Here is a 20911-nt window from a genome sequence, read left to right as displayed (position 1 = left end):
TCTGTGTGCAAACTATCACTTAATAACATTTCATTATATAGATACACCACAGTTAGTCTATCTATTCCCCAACTGAAGAACATCCTGCTTGCTTCCAAGTTTGGCAGTTATGAATAAACCTGCAATATACATTTGTATGTAGGTTTTGTGTGGATATAAGTTTTTTTTTTTTTAAGGATGTATTTATTATGTGTCCTTTCTTTTTTTTTTTTTTAATTTTTATTTATTTATGATAGTCACAGAGAGAGAGAGAGAGGCAGAGACACAGGCAGAGGGAGAAGCAGGCTCCATGCACCGGGAGCCCGATGTGGGATTCGATCCCGGGTCTCCAGGATCACGCCCTGGGCCAAAGGCAGGCGCCAAACCGCTGCGCCACCCAGGGATCCCCTGGATATAAGTTTTTATCTCTTGGGTTCGAGACAAGGAATGTGATTTACTGGATCATATAGTAAGAGTATATTTAGATTTGTAAGAAACTTTTTTTGAAAAGATATTTATTTGAGACAGAACACAAATAAGCAGGGTCCAGAGGGTGAGGGAGTGGGAAGAGCAGAGGGAGAGGAAGAAGCAGACCCTGCTGAGCAGGGAACCCTACAAAGGGCTTGATCCCACTATCCTGGGAGCATGACCTAAGCCGAAGGCAAATGCTTAACCAACAGAGCCACCCAGGCACCTGGGTAAGAAACTGTCTTGCAAAGTTCCTGTGCCATTTTACATTCCCACCAGCAGTGAATGAGAGTTTCTGTTGCTTCACATCCTCGTCAGCATTTGGTGGTGTCAGTGTTTTGGAATTTGACCATTCCTATAGGTGTGTAATGGTGTGTCATTGTTGCTCTAATTTGAAATTCCTTAATGATTGGTAGTCCCTGGGTGGCTCAGTGGTTTAGCACCTGCCTTCTGCCCAGGGCATGACCCTGGAGTCCTGGGATCAAGGCCCACAATGGGCTCCCTGCATGGAGCCTGCTTCTCCCTCTGCCTCTGTCTGTCTGTCGTCTCTCTCTCTCTCTCTCTCTCTCTCTGTCTCTCATGAATAAATAAATTTTAAAAATGAAATTCCCTAATGATATATGAATACCATTTTCATATTCTTTTAACACTATCTTTTGCAGAGCAGAATTTTAATTTTAATCAAGTTCAGATCACCCAGTTATTCTCTCAATGATTGTGTTTTTAGTGTTGTATATAAAAAAACATGGCCAAATCCAAAGTCACCTGCATTTTGTTCAGTGTTATTGTCTAGGTGTTCTGTAGTTTTGTGTTTTGCATTTAGGTCTATTATCCATTTTGGGAAAATATTTGTGCAAGTATAAATTATCTAGATCATTTTTAAAAAACATTTTGTTTGAGAGAGAGAAAAGCACTAACTGAGGGAAGAGCAAAAGGAAAGGGAGAAACAGACTCCCCAATAAGCAGGGAACCTGACATGGGGCTTAATCCCAGGACCCCAAAATCTTGACCTGAGCTGAAGGTAGACACTTAACTGATTGAGCCACCCAGTTGCCCCTGGATCATCTAAAAAACAAAACAAAACAAAACAGGATGTTTAGTAGTTCTAGCACCATTTGGTGAAAAGACTATCCTTTCTCTACTGAATTGCCTTTGCTTCTCTTTCAACAATCAGTTGACTGTATTTCTGCTGATCCGTTTCTAGACTCTATCCATTTTTAACATTTATTGAGATACTTGTGTGAGAGTGGGGTGGGTATTTTTTTGGGGGGGGGGGCGCTATTTATATGGCATAATCCATTACTTAATATTCCTGGGATAAATCTCACTTGATCATGACACGTGATCCTTTGTGTATGTTGCCAAGTCAATTTTCTGGTACTTTGTTAGTGTATTTTGCATCTATATTGATAAGAGCTAAGTTTTATAGATTTCTTGTGCTATCTCTGTGTGACTTTGCTATCAGAGGAATCTTGACCTCATAGAAAACTTTGGGAGTGTTTCCTCCTTTATTTTCTGGAAGGATGGAAGGAAGAGTTTTTGAAAAATTAGTGATATTTCTTTAAATATTTGCAAGAATTCCTTAGCGAAGGCACTTGACCCTAGAATTTTCTTGTGGGAAAACTTCAATTTTCAGTCAAAATTTGCTTAATATAGTCCTATATAGATTTCCTACTTGTGTCAATTTTGGATAATTGGTGTCCTTTAAGGATTTTTTGCATTTCAACCAAATCTTCTAATTTGAGAGGATAGATTTTTATAATATTCCCTTATGATACTTTTAATTTTTGTAGGGTCAGTAGTGTCTTTTTTTTTTTTTTTTAAGATTTCATTCACTTATTCATGAGAGATACAGAGAGAGGCAGAGACACAGGCAGAGGGAGAAGCAGGCTCCCCGCAAGGAGCCCGATGTGGGACTCAATCCCAGGACCCTAGGATCACGGCCTGAGCCGAAGGCAGATGCCCAACCACTAAGCCACCCAGGTGTCCCTCAGTAGTGTCTTCATTCCTGCTTTTGTTATTTTCTTTAACTTGCCTACTTCGCATTTTGTCAATTTTGTTGATCTTTTGAAAGAAGTAATTTTAAATTTCATTGATTTTTGAAAATTGAAGAATAATTGATATACAATATCCTAGTTTGAGACATACAACATACTGATTCAGTGTTCATATAGATTACAAAATGGTCACCACAAGTTGTTACCATATATCATCATACAATGTTGTTACAATATTATTGACTGTATTCTCTATGCTGTACATTATGTCCCTGTGTCTTATTTATTTTACAATGGGAAGATTATACCTCTTAATCTTCTTTGGCTGTTTCACCTATTCCCACCCCCTCGTCCCTCTGGCAACCATCATTCTCTATATCTGTGAGCCTGTTTCTGTTTCATTTGTTCATTTATTTTGCATTTTAGATTCCAAATATAAGTGAAGTCACATGATATTTGTCTTTGTATGACTTATTTCACTTAGTATAATACTGTCTAGGTCCATCAAAGTCACAAATGGCAAGATTTTGTTCCTTTTTATGGCTGAGTAATATTTCATTGTACCTCTTTATAGCTAGCTAGCTAGCTAGATATTTATGGAGATCACTAGATAGATTTATATATACAGAGATAGATATGTAACTCCATGCACATACTACATCTTTATCCATTTACCTATCATTGAACCTCTTGATGGCCTCCATATTGGGGTTATTGTAAATAACGTGATGAATATAGGGGTGCATATGTCTTTTTGAATTAATACTTTCACTTTCTTCAGATAAATGCCTAGAAGTGGAATCGCTGGTTCATATGGTATTTCTATTTATAATTTTTAAAGGAAGTTTCATACTGTTTTCCACAGTGCCTGCACCAACTAACATTCCCACCAACAGTGCACAACTTTTCCCTTTTCTCCACATCCTCACCAATGCTTATTTCTTATTTTTGTGATAAGAGCTATTCTGACAGGTGTCAGGTGATACTCATTGTGGTTTTGATTTGCATTTCCCTGATGGTAATCTTGAACATCTTTTTATGTGCCTGTTGTCCATCTAGAAGTCATCTTTGGAGAAAGAACTTCAGGTCCTCGCCCATTTTTAAATCAAATTTTTATATTGAATTTATGAGTTCTTCATATATTTTTTATTTTAGCCCCTTATTAGATATATAATATGTTAATATCTTCTCCCATTCAGTAGATTGCCTTTTTGTGTTGTTGATGGTTTCCTTTGCTGTGCAAGTTTTTAGTTGTCCCTTTTGTTTATTTTTGGTTTTGTCCTTATGTGAGGAAGACATCCATTGCTAAGACCAATGTCAAAGAACTTACTGCCTATGTTTTCTTTTAGGGGTTTTATACTTTCAGGTCTCATATTTAAATCTTTAGCCCATTTTGAGTTTAGTTTTTTATATGATATAATAAAATGATCCATTTTCATTCTTTTTCATGTAGCTGTCTAGGTTTCCCAACACCATTTATTAAATAAGGTATCTTTTCTTTAGCCTATATTCTGTCATAGATTAATTGACCATGGAGAACCCTGGGTGGCTCAGCGGTTTAGCGCCTGCCTTCGGCCCAGGGCGTGACCCTGGAGTCCCAGGATCGAGTCCCACATCAGGCTCCCTGCATGGAGCCTGCTTCTCTCTCTGCCTGTGTCTCTGCCTCTCTCTCTCTCTCTGTCTCTCATGAATAAATACATAAAATCTTTTTTTAAAAAATATTAATTGACCATTTAAGTGTGGGTTTATTTCTGGGATTTCTATCCTGTTTCATTTACTATGTGTGTTTTTGTGCCAGTACCATACTATTTTCACTACTATAGCTTAGTAATATAGCTTGAAATCTAGGAGTATGGTATCTCCAACTTTGTTCTTCTTTCCCAAAATTGCATTGACTATTTGGGGTCTTTTGTGGTCCCATGCAAATTTTAGGATTATTTGTTCTGTGAAAAATACCATTGGTATTTTGATAGGGATTGCATTGAATCTGTAGATTGCTTTGGGTAGTATGGACATTTTTAACAATGTTAATTTTTCTAATCCACAAGTGTGGATTATCTTTCCATTTGTGCTATCTTTAATTTCTTTCATCAGTGTCTTGATATATTTTAGAATCCGGGCTTTTCACCTCCTTGGTTAAATTTATTGTATTTTCTTTTCTTTCCTTTTTTTGATGCAGTTATAAATGGGATTGTTTTCTTAATTTTTTCTGATTGTTATTAACGTATACAAATGCAACAGATTTCTGTATATTGATTATGTATCCTGCAAATTTACTGAATTTATTCTAATAGTTTTCGGATGGAAGTTTTAAGGTTTTCTATATGCAGTATGTTATCTATTAATAGTGACAGTTTTACTTTCTTTCCAATTTGCATGCGTCTTATTTATTTTTCTTGACCATTTGCTGTGGCTAGGACTTCCAATACTAATTGAATAAAAGTAGCAGGAGTGGGCATCTTTACCTTGTGCCTGATCTTAGAGCAAAAGGTTTCAACTTTTTACTGTTAAGTATGATGTTAGCTGTGAATCTGTCATATATGGCCTTTATTCTATTGAGGTATATTTCTTCTATATTCACTTTGTTGAGAGTTTTTGTCATAAATGAGTGTTGTTGAATTTTGTCAAATGTTTTTTCTGCACCTACCAAGATGATCATATGATTTTTATCCCTCATTCTGTTAATGTGGTGCGTCATTTTGGTTGATTTGCTGATGTTGAACCATCCTTGCATCCCTGGAATAAATTCCACTTGATCATGATGTATGACCCTTTTAATGTATTGTTGAATTCAGTTTGCTAATATTTTGTTGACGTCTTTTGCATGTGTGATCATCAGAGATATTGGCCTGCAATTGTCTTTCTTGTAGTGTTTTTGTATGGTTTAGTTGGTTTTGTGTGTGCATGTGTGTTTGTTTTCTAATTTCAGTAAGTTTTTAAAATATTTATTATTATTTTTCTTATCCTTGGCTTAGGGTTAGTTTGTTCTCATTTTCTCTCTTTTTTTTAACATAGAAGTTTAGGTTATTGATATCTTTATTCTTGTAAGAAGCTGTTTAAAGCTATACATTTATCTCTAATTGTTTAGGTTAGTTGTGTCACATTGATTTTTATATATCACATTTTTACTTTTATCGGGCTCAAAATGCTTACATTTTTAAAATTTCCCTTGTAGTTTCTCCATTTACTCATAGGATATTTGGTAGTATGTGGTTTAGTAAGTACCCATGAAATTTGCGGGGCTGGTATCACAGAGTAGGAGAATGCTTTTATTTTTTCAGCCAAAGGCCTAAGTGTTATACTTAAAGCTAGAAATGGAAAAAATTGGGGCACCTGGGTGGCTCAGTGGTTGAATGTCTGCCTTTGGCTCAGGTCATGATACCAGGGTCCTAGGATCCAGTGTCCCAGCAGGTTCCCCACAGGGAGCTTTTCTCTCTGCCTATGTGTCTGCCTCTCTGTGTCTCTCATGAATAAATAAATAAAATCTTAAAAAAAAAAAGAAATTGAGAGAATCTATTGATTATTGTAAATATTTTACATTATGAGGAAGAGGCTGAGCAAACCTATCAGTTTTTAAAATACAAAGTAACCTACTTTATCAGGAATTGATGAGGATAATTATTGGTAGTTCATTCATCTTGAGTACTTAAGGTAGGTCATTAGGCACTTTTTCCTTCCTCAGAATACCCTCACTGATCAGACTTGAGGTATTTTTTTTTTGTCTTGGTTTTTGTTTCATAAGATGGGACAGTCCTTTTTCTAGTGTTCCTTCTATTTACGGTATTTACGAGTGTCCTTGTCAATAAGTGGTTGATTGGGAAGTGGGCCATTAGCTGCTTGACCTGCAGGGATACAATTTTCATTGGGTCCTGTCTTGTTTTTATTTTAAAGGCCTTTCTAAATGTACTGCCATGTGTTATAGTTCAGCTAAAGGGATTATTTATATTCTAATTTCTGTAAGTGCTCATTTAACATTTACAGATCAGTAACAACATAATAGTACAACTTCCCTATTCCTTTTTATCTTTCTGGTAACTCTTTAAATATTGTGTTTTCCTTCCCCTACAGGCTGTTACTGCACAATGTTTTCAAGTATTAAAAATAATCACATTTTTAGTGATCCAAAGGGGCACCAGCACCCCAACGTTTATAGCAGCAATGTCCACAATAGCCAGACTATGGAAAGAGCCCAGATGGCCATCGACAGACGAATGATAAAGAAGATGTGATACATACACACATACATACACACAATGGATTACTACTCAGCCATGAAAAAAATGAAAGCTTGCCATTTGCAATGACATGAATGGAACTAGAGGATATGGAACTAAGCAAAATAAGTCAATCAGAGACAGACAATTATCATATGATCTCACTCGTGAAATTTAAGAAACAAAATGAAGGACCATTGGGGGAGAGGAAAAAATAAAATGACTTGAAATTAGAGAGGGAGACAAACCGTAAGAGAATCAATCATAGGAAACAAACTGAGGACAGCTGGAGCAGAAGGGGATCAGGGGATGGGGTAACTGGGTGATGGACATTAAGGAGGGCATGTGATATAATGAGCACTGAATATTATATAAGATTGATGAATCATGGACCTCTATCTCTGAAAACAATAATATATGTTAATTAATTGAATTTAACATTTAAAAAAAGTTTTTAAAGTTGTGAAGAGAAAAAAAATAATCACATTTTGGGACCAAACTGTGAATGTAGCCAAGGTTTCAGCAAGCTACAGTCTCAGCTTCATTCTTTGACTTCTTAGACTCAGTTTCTCTTGCTGAGACTTCATTGAGATCTTAAGTTTTTTCTTGCACTTGTCACAGATATATTTCTCTAGAATGGTTTTGTCCCTTCCATGAAAAATTACAAAACATTTTTATTATTATTTTTTAAGATTTTATGTATTTATTCATGAGAAACACAGAGAAAGAGAGAGAGGCAGAGACACAGGCAGAGGGAGAAGCAGGTTCCATGCAGGGAGCCCAATGTGGGACTTGATCCCAGGACTCCAGAACTACTCCCCCACCCCCTCAGCCGAAGGCAGGTGCTAAACCACTGAGCCACCCAGGGATCCCACAAAACATTTATTTTATTTATTTTTTATTTATGATAGTCACACAGAGAGAGAGAGAGAGAGAGAGAGGCAGAGACATAGGCAGTGGGAGAAGCAGGCCCCATGCACCAGGAGCCTGACGTGGGATTTGATCCCGGGTCTCCAGGATCGCGCCCTGGGCCAAAGGCAGGCGCCAAACCACTGCGCCACCCAGGGATCCCCCACAAAATATTTTTAATAGCATTTAGTAATGCCAATTTGACAGGCGTTTTTCTGTTTGCTTTTAAAAAAGTATTTATTGGGACATCTGGGTGGTTCAGTGGTTGAGCGCCTGCCTTTGGCTCAGGGTGTGATCTGGTGGTCTGGGATTGAGTCTGGCATCAGGCTCCTTGCAGGGAGCCTGCTTCTCCCTCTGCCTATGTCTCTGCCTCTCTGTGTGTCTCTCATGAAAAAATAAATAAAATCTTTAAAAAGTTTATTTGAGAGAGCATGAGAGAGCACAAGCAAGTGGGGGGGGGGCAGAAGTAGGATCCCCATTGAGCAGGGAACCCAAGGGGGGCTCAATTCTAGGACTCTGGGGTCCTGGGATCATGACCTGAGCTGAAGGCAGGCTCTTCACCGACTGAGCCACTCAAGTGCCCCACACAAGTGTTTTTCCAGGGATAATCTCAACTCCCTGTGCATTCACTCTTGCTGCAATTACAGATGAAATGATAATCACTAACCAGCAAAGAAATGAGATTATAGATACTCAAATCTTTATCTCAGGGATAAGATGCCCCTTTGCACACATGGCCAATTTATCAGAAAGCCGTACACTTCAGATAGAGGTTGGCATGTGGTAAGTCTTTATTTCAGATACGTTTCAGATTCTTAAAAGAAATGGAACATACCTCAGATATACAACAGTAATATCCTAATAAGAGTATTATTCTCTAGGATTATTATTACAGACTATACAGGCAGGAAAAATGTTTTCTGTGGACTCAGACGCCCATGGTCACCCTTTCTAATGACTTCAGGGCTTCCTTCCACCCCTCCTGCAAGTTCCCATCACAGGGCTGTCTAGAGGCTTTTCCTTTCCTTCCGTTCCTTCCTCCCTTACTTCTAATCGATTGATTTAATAGGGCGCTGAGGGGGAGAATCCCAAGCAGACTGCACGCTGAGCATGGGTCCCTAGGCAGGGCTGGATTTTACCATCCTGAGATCAGGACCTAAGCTGAATTCAAGAGTGCACCCTTAACCAGCTGAGCCAGGCCGCCCTGGAGGCTTTTCCTATTGAAACTATTAAGCCCATAAAAAGGACACCACAGCGTCAGTGTATACGTCTTTGGTAAGCAACACGATAGTTGAAAGATACGAGGGGATGGCGAATAACATGGTATGCTGTGTCCCTTCCTATGTGCAGGATTTTGGAAATGTGCTGCGATTCACGGAATCTGTAACAACACGTCTCTGGACATTGTCGTGACGGGCTCTATGCTGCACTCAGAGGAAAGCTGGGTATTGCCCCTTTAAGGATCAGCAGGACACCGCCCCCTTTAGAACTTGGAACTCCATTTCCCAGAGCTCCTCAAACTCGCCGGGCCTTTTTCTTCCGTCAGGAACGACCTACGTTTGAGTCTGTGCAGTAACGGGCGCGGTAACTACAGTACCCAGAAGGCCGTACGGCGGCAGTAGAGGCGGAGACAGCTCAGACTGCGGGGCTTAGCCGAGAGTGGTTTCAGTGCCTGCGCATCGCGGGGGAGGGACTTCGGGCGGCGTCCCGCTCTTCTGTAGTTCATCCGCCAGTTCTCTTGTGGAAGGTGTCTCGAGTCTTGACTAAGTGAATGGGAAGCGCGGGAAGAGTCGTCATTCCTGCCGCGGAGGCGGCTGCCAGATGCCCTCGTCCCCGCCCAGTCGCTCGCCGCTCCCCGCTCCCCGCCCCGCTCTTCCCACTGGTAGGAAGCGGAGCCCGCGCGGATGAAGCCGGCTCAGGTGGGTGCTGAACCCTGGACCCTCAGCGCCGTCCCCGCCGCCCGGAGCGCCGCAGCCCGGATGGACGGGCGCCCGCTCAGCTACCCCCAGCCAGGCCCTTGGGGAGGCGGTCCAGGGGAGCCTGCAGGTGCTCCTGAGTCGGGGGCGGGAGGCCCGCAGGTGCTCCTGAGTCGGGGCGGGGGGATGATTGGACCAGGGCCCCCCTGTTTGTGCCGGTAACAGAGGGTGAGGCGGCGTGGGCAGCCGGGGCCAGCTGGAGGTCGCAGGGAGGCGAGGAGGGGCGGGGCATGCCCAGACTCAGAAGTTTAAGATAGGGAAGAGCTGGACCGGGAATGGCGGGGAGGGGAGACTGCCAAGAAGACACCGCAGGCCTCTCCGGAGGAGTTGTAGTGGAGGCTGGACCCGGGCGCTGGCGGGAGAGGGAAACACTATGAGCTTAGGCGTGGAGTTCGACAGCGGAGCGGACAGTATTTCCTGCTGCATCACATACACATGTGAGCAAAAGTAGGGAGTGAAGGGCCATGTCAAGACCCGAACATCTGAAAGGATGGAGGTGGGGAAGCGAGCCCAGGGACCAGGTATCGGGAGATCCTGAGCTTGATTTTGGACGTGTTGATGCTAAGATATCTCAGAGTGGAGGCATGACGTATAGTATATGGACGTAGATATCTGGAGGGCGGGGAAGGGGGCTGTGCTATCAGAGTTGTGAAGGGTGTGGGTGTGGACTGCACCAGAGCATGAGGACCACATCAAGAAAGGAGTCTTCAGATTCTTATTCCTGATGGGCTGTGGCGAGTGTCAGGAGGACTGAGGCTTTGAGTGTATAGGGGATTCAGTATCCTCAACGCTCCCACCATAAAGAAGAGTACCTAACATAGAAGGTATTCTGGCCTGTGTCTAGGAAAGAATGCCTGGATGTAGTAAGTTTGCTGGCCTCGGTGGAGATGGAGTTCTAGAGTTTCAGCCCTGCAAGTCAGCTTCTCCTTGGAGACCATCTGTGTGAGACAAAAGAAATAGCCAGGTTTGGGGAGCAGACGTGTTCCAGAACGTTCCAGACATCTTCTCTTCCACCCTTGAGGGCAAGAGGAAGGAGGGAGTGCTACAGTAAGGGGTCCTGCAAGTGCCCTTCAGGGAATTATGTAGCAGGTAGGTTTGTTTGCTGAAAGGAAGAGATAGCTAAGCTGCATACTCAAACTCTCTCTACCATTCATTAAATTCAGGATGTATGAAACATTTATTAAGACATTAAGTAACCAATATTCATCTAAATGTGTACACATAGGCAACTAGAAATGAATTCATTCAATAAATTAAGCATGGTAACAGTATAAAGTTGCAAAATTTATATGTAGTATTTGCTACCAGTAGAATTTTATATATCACATCTTATGAAAACTTTGAAAAGCAGGCATAATATGGACCCACATTTCTAAAACCCTATCCCTTTATTGGCACTGAAAACATACGGAATTGTTAATCCTGTGGATAGTTATGGATGCCAGGTCGTGTGTATTAATTATGTTTAATACTGCTATCAGCTCTGAGGTGGGGGCCATTGTTAACCCCATTTTACAGGAAAGAAATTGAGGATCAGGAGGCTCAGTCCTGCAAAGTCACACAGCTGATAAGAGTGGCACTGAAGTCAGGATCTGAAATCTTAGGTTACCAGGCCAAGATCAGTTTGCTCCAGGGCAGGGCAGGGGTGGTGGTGGTCCAGTTCAGTCTGTAGGATCCTACCATGGTTGCCCCTTTCTCATGGCCTCCCTCTTCCCACAGATTCCCATGGCATTTGCAGAAATGCTTATGGACCCTGTACAGGTGAATGGAGGATGTAACAGACCTTCATCCACCCCAGTTATCACCCTGTTGGTTTTGCCAGTCCCATATAAAGAATGGTGGTGTCCTGAGAATGTTCACCTGCTCTTCTCCCTCCCTTGAGTCAGAAGTTCCTGTGGTCTCACCAAAACCCAGGGTTTTGAACTCAGCCCTGGATTCTATGGAGCGTTTCCCATTTCTGACAACTGATAGGGTAAGATGTGGAAGGGTATCCTGGGCACAGGTTCCAGAATGTTCAAGTGATGAGGGTGAAAGTGAGTTGGAATGCAGGGAACTGCAAGGCTCTTAGGCATGGTGGGAATATGGGATATTGGGCAGGAGTGTTCCAGGGCAGGGGCATAGAGTTACCGGATCCACAGTTATAACCTGAGGTCGTGGGCCTCTAATTTGAAGGAAGTAGGAGCTAGAGAAGGTTTGGAGCAGAGGAGCCTGGTAATCACATCCAGGGTTTAACAGTTTATGTCTACGAGCTGCAGTGTGGAGAGGCTGGAGTGAAGGTGGGAATAGTGACCTGGAAGGGAGCTCCTGTTACAGTGTAGGTGAGTGTCGCTGATGGCTGGACAGGGCGTAGTGGCTATGGACATAGAGGACTGGGTGCCTTCTGGATGCCTTCTGCACAGAGATGCCCACGTTTAGTGATGTGATAAGTGAGGGCACCAGGAGGTGTGATGGGGGGGCGGGAGTCAGAGATAGCCCCAAGGCTTTTGGCTTTCTCTGGAAATTTGGAGGTTCTATTAGTTGAGATGGGGAAGTCAGTAGGCAGAGGGATTTTTCAGAGGGAAAAGGACTTCAGATTTTGCTGATGTCACAGATGTTCAAGAGACTCCCAAGTAGACATGCCCAGACGGCAAGTGGACACACAGGTCTGGAGTTCAGAGGAGGCATACAGGTTGCTGACAGCCACAACATAATGGCCAGGGTGTGGACTGAAGTGTCACTGTGCCTCAGCTTCCAGAGGGGGCTTCGTTAGATTGTGGAGGTGGGAAGGGGAAAGAGGTTGAGAGTTGGATCTCTTTTGGGAGCCTGGATGGTGGCAGTGGATGTCACAAAGACAGATGAGAAAGCAGAGTGGCTGTGGGGTGGGGAGTGTACCTGAAGGATAAAGGTGAGGAGTCTAAAAGGATTCCAAAGGATCAAGGATATGAGATAGATGTTGAAGCATCTCCATGAGGGAGGTCTGATGTCAGTGAGCTCAGGAGGGCAGGGCACATTATCTTCCCTTGGACTCATCAGTGTTTTGTGGGGACTCTGGTCAGACCTGTATTGATTCATTCAGGCTGGTAGATCAGTTGAGGTTAAAACAGATCAGCCAGGTGGGCAACCCTCGGTGGCTCAGTGGTTTAGCACCACCTTCAGACCAGGGTGTGATCCTGGAGACCGGGGATTGAGACCCACGTCGGGCTCCTTGCATGGAGCCTGCTTCTCCTTCTGCCTGTGTCTCTGCCTCTGTGTGTGTGTGTGTCTCATGAGTAAATAAATAAAATCTTAAAAAAATAAACATTTCTATATATATATATATATAACAGATCAGCCAGGAGCATTGCTAGGCCTGGGGTGGGGAGTTCGGTGTAGCCAGGCTTCAAATGTGGGTCAGGTAAACATAGGCTGTTTGTCACTGCTTGTAGGACAGCGTATGTAGTGAACATAGCAGAGCCCCAAGCGTCCAAGAGGTACTGATAGATTTGGGAGGGTGAATGTGTTACAGGTGGCAGGATCAGGTGGGGAGAACTGCAAAGGGACCCTGGGACCCTGAGTTCTGCTGCTAGGGAACTTGGGTTTCTAGGGCAAGATGGGACAAAATAGGCTGCTGATTCCATTTGCAAAATACTACCTGGATTCCATATGCACCATGCTGTGTTGGGAAGCCATAGACTTATCTACAGAGTGGGCTGGTGGGTCTCAGTAACTGGGTTGCAGAAGCAGAGGGACCAGATATGTAGAGAGGTTCAGACCAGAATGATGTGCAGGTGAAGAGGAGTAGAATGTTTGACTCCAGGTCCTGTGGTGGGGTGCTTATGGGAGAGAGATAAATTCAAGTTTTGTTGTCCAGGAGGCAAGATCTGGGGGACCAGAGCATAATTTACTGATAAAAGAGAGAGCCCTCACTGCACGCCAGAACTGAGGTGGTGCTTTTCTGCACATGGTGATCAGTGGCAGTGAGGAGAGACAGGCAGCAGTACCACAAGACCTTGTGTCTCCTCCACATTGGGAAGTTGGGGTGGAGGGCAAGGAGGAGATGGAAGTGGGGGTAGGGAGTGGTACTGAAGATCCTGGAGAAAGACTGCACTTTGATTGAACTCCCCATTTTGGCAGGGGCTTGTGGTTTTCACAGATGTGGCCATACATTTCTCCCAGGAGGAATGGGGACTCCTTGATGAGGCTCAGAGAAGCCTATACCACAGTGTGATGCTGGAGAACTTTGCACTTTTGTCATCACTAGGTAAGGCCCTCACACCCACTCCAATGTCCAGGGCTGGGCACTGGTTTTTCCCTTTCCCAGGAGGTAGCTCTGTCTTTCCCACAAGCACATCATGGTCAGAAATTCCCTTCTGGTTTTCTAGTATACCTTTATGGGAACCAGGTCTGGGCCTGGTGCGCTTCTGCTCCAAGTTTGTCTGAGAAATCCCAATGGTCTTTTTTTTTTTTTTTTTTCCAATGGTCTTATTCATCATTGGATGGGTTATTCTGTTCAGAAGCATGGAGCCTCTGTGCTCAATGCTTTCCTCCTCCTTGCTGACATTTTTTGGGGGCATGCCTGTGCCAGAAATTTCAGCCACCAACGTGGTCTCTATTTATAGAGATCACTGATTCTGCAAGATCCTCCTCTGAAGTTCTTTTGGTTTTAGAATGTGGGATGTTGTGTGTTGGATCACTCTGGGGGCATGCCGTCTACTCCCTTTTCCTATGTTTCACCTAGGTTGGCCTGTTTCAGGTCCCATGTAAATGCTCATCTTGAGGAAGTGGGAGAAGCCTGGGTGCCTAACAGTGTGGACATCTCCCCATCAATGGCAATAAGAAATGGCCCTGGGGCTTGATAGCTGGGAATGGGTGTATTGTCCAAGCTGGATTCAGCATTATATGATGCCAGGGACAGTAGTCATACCAAATTGCTACCTTTTTTTTTTTTCCTATCGTCATTTCTAAACTTGTATTCCCCAGCTCCCCCACTTTTGTGGCTTTCCTCTGTCATCCTTCCCTTCTTGTTCCCTTTGCAGTACACTTGATATATGACCTACTCTAAGGTATCTTGATGGCTGGATATATTTTTTAAATAGTCTTTGAACACCAGCTGCTGTGTTGCAATCACACACTCCTGTGTCTGGACCCAGTCTTGTATCAGTGCTCACTAGTCACCGGCAGCTATGGCCTTGTTGAAAGTCATTGGCAGGGGAGGGAGTTGAGGAGCCTGCTTCTCATCCCTGCACTTCCCCCACCTTCAGGTCCTTCCCCAGAGTCAGGGCTCTCTCATCATGGGAGCTTGCCAGGCTGAGCTCTGCACAGCAGGCCTTCCTCTCACCATCTCCAGACCCCCTTGCCCGTCAGCAGGCCCATGGCCTTGTCCCTGGGTGTGTCTGACATTCCTATGGGACTGTCTCCTCAAAGAGTCAATGTGCACTTTACCAGCATTTCTCTGCTTCCAGGTTGTTTGCACAGAGCCCAGGATGAGGGGGCACCTTCAGAACAAGGTGTTTCTGCAGGAACATCACAGGTCAGGACTCCGAAGCCAGGCCCATCCATCCAGGACGCCCAGCCCTGTGAGACATGTGGCCTGCTCTTGAAAGACCTTTTGCACTTGGCTGAGCATGATGGAACACACCCTGGGCTAGGCCTGTATACTTGTGGGGAAAAGCCTTACCAGAACCAAAAGCATCAAATTAGAGAGAAACTTTCCAAAAGTGATGAGGGGAGGTCTTCACTTGGGAAGAACTACAGAGGTCACATGACAGGAATGACGTTTACATGCAGGGAAGATGGGAAGCACTTCCCAGCCAGCTCAGGCCTCCTGCAAGAACAGGTTCTTCATGTTGTAGAAAAGCCACACTGGGACATGGCAGGTGGAGAAGCCTTTCAAAATGAACAGAATTACTACAAGTGTACGCGATGTAGGAAAACCTTCAGTCATAAACATATGTTTGTTAAACATGAGAAAATTCACACTGGAGGAAAGCTTTATGAGCAAAGAGAATGTGAGAAGGCCTTCCTTAGAAAGTCCCACCTCCATCAGCACGAGATAGGCCACGATGAAGATCAGCTTTATGAGAATCCAAAATGTAGAGGATTCTTTACACAGATACCTGGCCTCAGTGACCATCGGGGTATTCACACCAGGCTGAGGCCTTTTGAGTGTAGCCAATGTGGGAAGGGTTTCCTTAGACTATCCCAACTTGTTGGTCACCAGAAAATCCACACAGGAGAAAGACCTTATGGCTGCAGTGAATGTGGAAAATTTTTTAGGAATCGTTCTACACTCATTAGACATCAGAGAGTTCACACTGGTGAAAGGCCGTATGAGTGCAGTGAATGTGGAAAAGCTTTCACCCGCAAACATAAACTTGTTGAGCATCAGAAAATCCACAGTGGTGAAAAGCCTTATGAGTGCAGAGAATGTGGGAAAGCCTTCAGCCGCAAAGACAAAGTTGTTGAACACCAGAAAATCCACACTGGAGAGAGACCTTACAAGTGCGCTGAATGTGGGAAAGCTTTCAGCCGCAAACATAAACTTGTAGAGCACCAGAAAATCCACACTGGAGTAAGGGCTTATGAGTGCAGAGAATGTGGGAAATTCTTTATGGACGGCTCCTCACTCATTATTCATCAGAGAGTTCACAGTGGAGAAAGGCCTTATGAATGTGACAAATGTGGGAAATTCTTTAGGTACCGCTTCACACTCATTAGACACCAGAGAACTCACACTGGAGAAAGGCCTGATGGGTGCAACAATGTAGGAAATCCTTTAGTTGCAACTCCACATTCATTAGACGTCAGACAAATCACAGAAGAGAAAGGCCTTATTATTGCAGCTAATGTGGGAAGTTTTTGTGGTACAACTCCAGTCTCGTTACACAACAGAGAGTTCACACTGCTGTGAGTCCTTATGAGAACTGCAAATATAGGGACATCTTTACTTACAACTGGCCTCAATAAACTCTGTTGAATTTGCAACAATGGTGAAATGCCTTATGAGTGCAGTGAATGTGGGCGAATCTGGTGATTTATGTCATTTTACACTAATTTGCATTTCTTTAATTTTTGTGTTTGGAATCCTACAGTATACTTTTGTATGGCTGCTTTTCATTCTATTTTTACATAAATGAAATCCTAAAGTATATCCTTGCATGGCTATCTTGGGATTTATCCCTATTGTGTTCATTCCTTTTTATTGCTGAGTGGTATTCCAGTGACTGTATATACCACAATATGTTTATCTATTAATAGACATGTAGGTTGTTTCTAGTGTTTACCTATTGCCAGGACCACTGTGAACATTCATACATACCTGAGGATGGAGTGTTGCTAGAGATGAATATTTAACGTTTTAAGAAATGGCCAAATTGATTTCCAGTGTTAAGGTGCCATTTTATACTCCCACCAGCTGTATGTAAGAATCCCATTTGGAACATATCTTTAGGGATCCCTGGGTGGCGCAGCGGTTTGGCGCTTGCCTTTGGCCCAGGGCGCAATCCTGGAGACCCGGGATCGAGTCCCACATCGGGCTCCTGGTGCATGGAGCCTGCTTCTCCCTCTGCCTGTGTCTCTGCCTCTTTCTCTCTCTCTCTCTGTGACTATAATAAATAAATTTTTTAAAAAAAAAGAAATTTGTGTGGAACATATCTTTGTTGATGATAGGTATAGCCAGTGGTTTTAAAATTTTAAAAAGTGTGTCATAGTCTTATTTTAATCTGCATTTCCATAATAACTAGCGATACCATCTTTTTATGTACTTTATTGCTTTTTTTGGCAAAGTGTCCGAATTTTACTTCTTTATTATCTAATTATTTCAATAGTTAATTTAATTTAATTTAATTTTATTTTATTTTATTATTTTGTTTTGTTTTGTTTGACAGTTAATTTTAGACTTAGAGAAAAATTACTAAGATACTACAGGGAGTTCTCATTTACCCCATCCCCCGTTTTCCCTACTGTTAACACGTTATACCAATATAGTATGTTTCATGCAATTGATAAATGAATATTCACACATTATTAATAACAAAAGTCATGCTTGACTGAGATTTCCTTAGTTTTTTACCAAATCCATTTTCCGTTCAGGATCCCTTCTGGGATATTATATTACATTTAGCCCTCATGTCTCCTTAAACTCCTCATGGTTGTGACAATTTCCTTGTTTTTAGTAACCTTGGGTTTTTTTTAAAGATTTATTTATTTAGGTCATCTGGGTGGCTCAGTCAGTTAAGCTTCTGCCTTTGGCACAGGTCATGACCCCTGGGTCCTGGGATTGAGCCCTGGATCAGTCTCCCTCCTCAGCAAGGAGCCTGCTTCTCCCTCTCCCTCTGCTGCTCCCCCTGTTGGTGCTCTCTCTCTCAAATAAAAATCTTAAAAAAAAAAAAAAAAAAAAAAGATTTATTTTAGAGAGAGAGCAGAAGGAGGGGCAGTGGGAGTGATAAAGAGAGAATCTCAAGCAGCTCTCCACTGAGCGGAGAGCCCAGCACAGGGTTCAGTTATGACCTGAGCTGAAATCAGGAGTCAGATGCTCAACTGACTGAGCCACCCAGGTGCCCCGACAGTTTTCTCTTAACATTATAAAATATATTTAACATAAAATTCACCCTTTCAACTATTTCTCAATGTAAAATGTAATGGCCTTACATACATTCACAATGTCATATTACCATCACCACTATTTCCAGAAGTTGTTTATCATTCCAAGTAGAAACTCTACAGAGTAAACAGTTCCCCATCTTCAGCTTTTGTAATCTGTATTATACTTTCTGTTTCTGTGAATTTTCATATTCTAGATACGTCATGTATGTGAAATCCTACAATATTTGTCCTTTGGTGTCTGGCTCATTTAAGAACATTTGTAGGGTTCATTCATGTTGTAATAATATGTATGAGACTTTCCTTCTTTTGTAAAACTGCATAATATTTCATTGTATATATATTTAAACCTTGTGATCCATTCATCTGTCAATAGATATGTCAGTTGTTTCCACCTTTTGGCCATTGCCAGAAATACTGCTCTATCCCCCTCCCTTTCTTTCATATAAAGAATTGGTATTGCTCTGGGAGATAAGAATCATTTGTTAACTCAAAATTTTCAGGATACACTGAAGTGTTAGCACCAAAACTTTAAGCTCAAATATTTTTCTTATGTCCAATGTTCTTACATTATTTTTGGTTTTCTTTTGCTGTACTTCTCAAATTTTAGCTTCCATCAGAATCCCATGAACACAGATAGCTGGGTTCTACCCCCAGAGGTTCTCATTGAGTCAGAAGTTGGAAGGAGGGGACATCTAGATGGCTCAGCGGTTGAGCATCTGCCTTTGGCCCAGGGTGTGATTCCGGAGTCCCGGGATCGAGTCCCACATTGCGCTTCCTGCATGGAGCCTGCTTCTCCCTCTGCCTATGTCTCTGCCTCTCTCTCTCTCTCTCATGAAGAAATAAATAAAATCTTAAAAAAAGTTGAGAGGAGAATTCACATTTCTAACAAGTTCCCAGTTGATACTGTTGTTACTGTGCACAAGACCACATTTTGAGGACTGCCATCTCATTCAATTTTGATAATATTGTATATATTCTGTATACATCCCTTGTTTTCATATATACTATTCCATAGTCCTTTTCATTGCTTTGATAGATTTCTTCAAGATTTAGGACTAGGAAAGGAGTTGGTGTCTTTCTTAAATATAAATCTTCACAAAATAGCAAACGAAAATCACCATGAAGCAGTTGCACACTGTCTCCCTTGAGTCTATTTTCCAGTCCATTTCTTGTCTAGATATTTGCTATCATGTAATCTTGTATGAGAATATATTTTAGTAGGGCTAAACTAAGTTTCAAGGGATTCATGTTAAAGCTAAAAAATATAGCAATTGATTTACTTATGGACCTGCCCCCCTTCCATGCAGGCAGATCCCTCAGTGGAATGGTGAACTCTCACTTTGCTTCTTTTTTGACACTTCCCTAACATTTTTTGTTGTTGTTGAGATTTTATTTATTCATGAAAGACACAGAGAAAGAGAGGCAGAGACACAGGCAGAGGGAGAAGCAGGTTCCATGCAGGGAGCCTGACGTGGGACTCAATCCTGGGTCTCCAGGATCAGGCCCTGGGCTGAAGGCAGACGCTCAACTGCTGAGCCACCCAGGCGTCCCAACACTTCCCTAACTTAATGTATAATTTCCCTTGATCTCGCCTGCTAATAGATTCTACTACAGCAAGTAAATTCTCTTTAGGACATAAAATAATCTATCAATTTGTGTGGTTGTGAATAATTATACAAAACTATAAAATTATCTCATGGGATTTGGGGAATTTGATAAGAACTCTCCATTTGACTATAATGTTATAATAAGAAACACCAACAAAAAAGTTTTGGTACTCCCAAGAATAAGCAATTATGTATTTGAGTATTAGAACTATATCACATTTAAACAAAGTACTTTTAAGTGTAGACAATGACTGAGCAAAGAGTAAAGTAAGAACGTGAAGTTTAAGCTAAGTCAAATTTAAGCTCAGCTACATATGAAGTGATTGCCAATAAAACTTTATGAACCACCTGCCTTCTACCCAAATATCTACCAAAGCATTGTTCTAGAATTTCCTCTTTTTACTTGAACACTTTTTTTTTAGTGTCTTCAAGGTTTGTTTTTGCATCATAAAATTTCTTAGAAACGTTTTAAATAGTTCATTGTTTTTATAGTGATAAAATCACTGTAAGCATTCACTTGTAATGCTTGTAAGCATTAATCACTTTTAAGCATTCAGTTCTGTTGCATATTAGAATTATGCAGGAAAAGCAGGACCACACTAGTGTGTGCATGTACATATACATATGTATATAGAGAGATTTATTTTAAAGTATTGGGTGACATGAGTATGTTGGCTTAGCAAGCCCAAAATCTTCAGGGTAACCTGGTGGGTGGACTGGAGACTCAGGGAAGAATTACAGGGCAAGCCCAAAGCAGTCAGCAGACAGAATTCCTTCTGGTTTATTTAGGTTACTGCTTTCTATTAATTCCTTTGAGTGGATGAAACCTGCTCTCATAATTGAGGATAATCTGTTTTACTCAAAGTCTACTTATTTAAATGTTAATAAAAAAAAAACACTTGAAAGAAACATCCAGAATAATGTCTCAACAAATATCTGGATGCCATGGTCTAGCCCAGTAGACCCACAAAATCAACCATCACATACGGTTAGGTACAGCACCATCCATCTTCAGAACTTCATCTTCCCTCCAACTGAACATATTTTTCTATCATTAAACACGATTTTCCCAACTTCACTCTCCCAACTCCTGGAAGCCTAGTTTCTACTCTGAATTTGACTACTCTAAGGACCTCATATAAAAGGAATGATACATTTATCCTTTTGTGACTTATTTAGCATAATAGCTTAGTTTTGGA

The 20911-nt window shown here is 42.1% G+C and overlaps 1 protein-coding gene across 1 annotated transcript in view; it reads left to right on the top strand.

Annotated features, from left to right (window-relative positions):
- Positions 1–9346: 9346 nt before the first annotated feature.
- Positions 9347–20911, top strand: part of LOC140606617 (uncharacterized) — a 32441-nt gene continuing 20876 nt past the window's right edge. The window contains 5 exon segments of the mRNA XM_072780326.1: positions 9347–9486; positions 10388–10632; positions 11263–11515; positions 13636–13762; positions 14964–16408. Of these exon segments, the coding sequence (XP_072636427.1) occupies positions 11309–11515; positions 13636–13762; positions 14964–16408 (1779 nt within the window). The 5' untranslated portion in view covers positions 9347–9486; positions 10388–10632; positions 11263–11308.

Source organism: Canis lupus, chromosome 1 (assembly GCF_048164855.1).
Source record: "Canis lupus baileyi chromosome 1, mCanLup2.hap1, whole genome shotgun sequence".
In the NCBI taxonomy this organism is placed as follows: Eukaryota; Metazoa; Chordata; class Mammalia; order Carnivora; family Canidae; genus Canis; species Canis lupus.
Note: the sequence above shows the minus strand (reverse complement) of the source record. Positions and strands in the feature narration are given on the sequence as shown.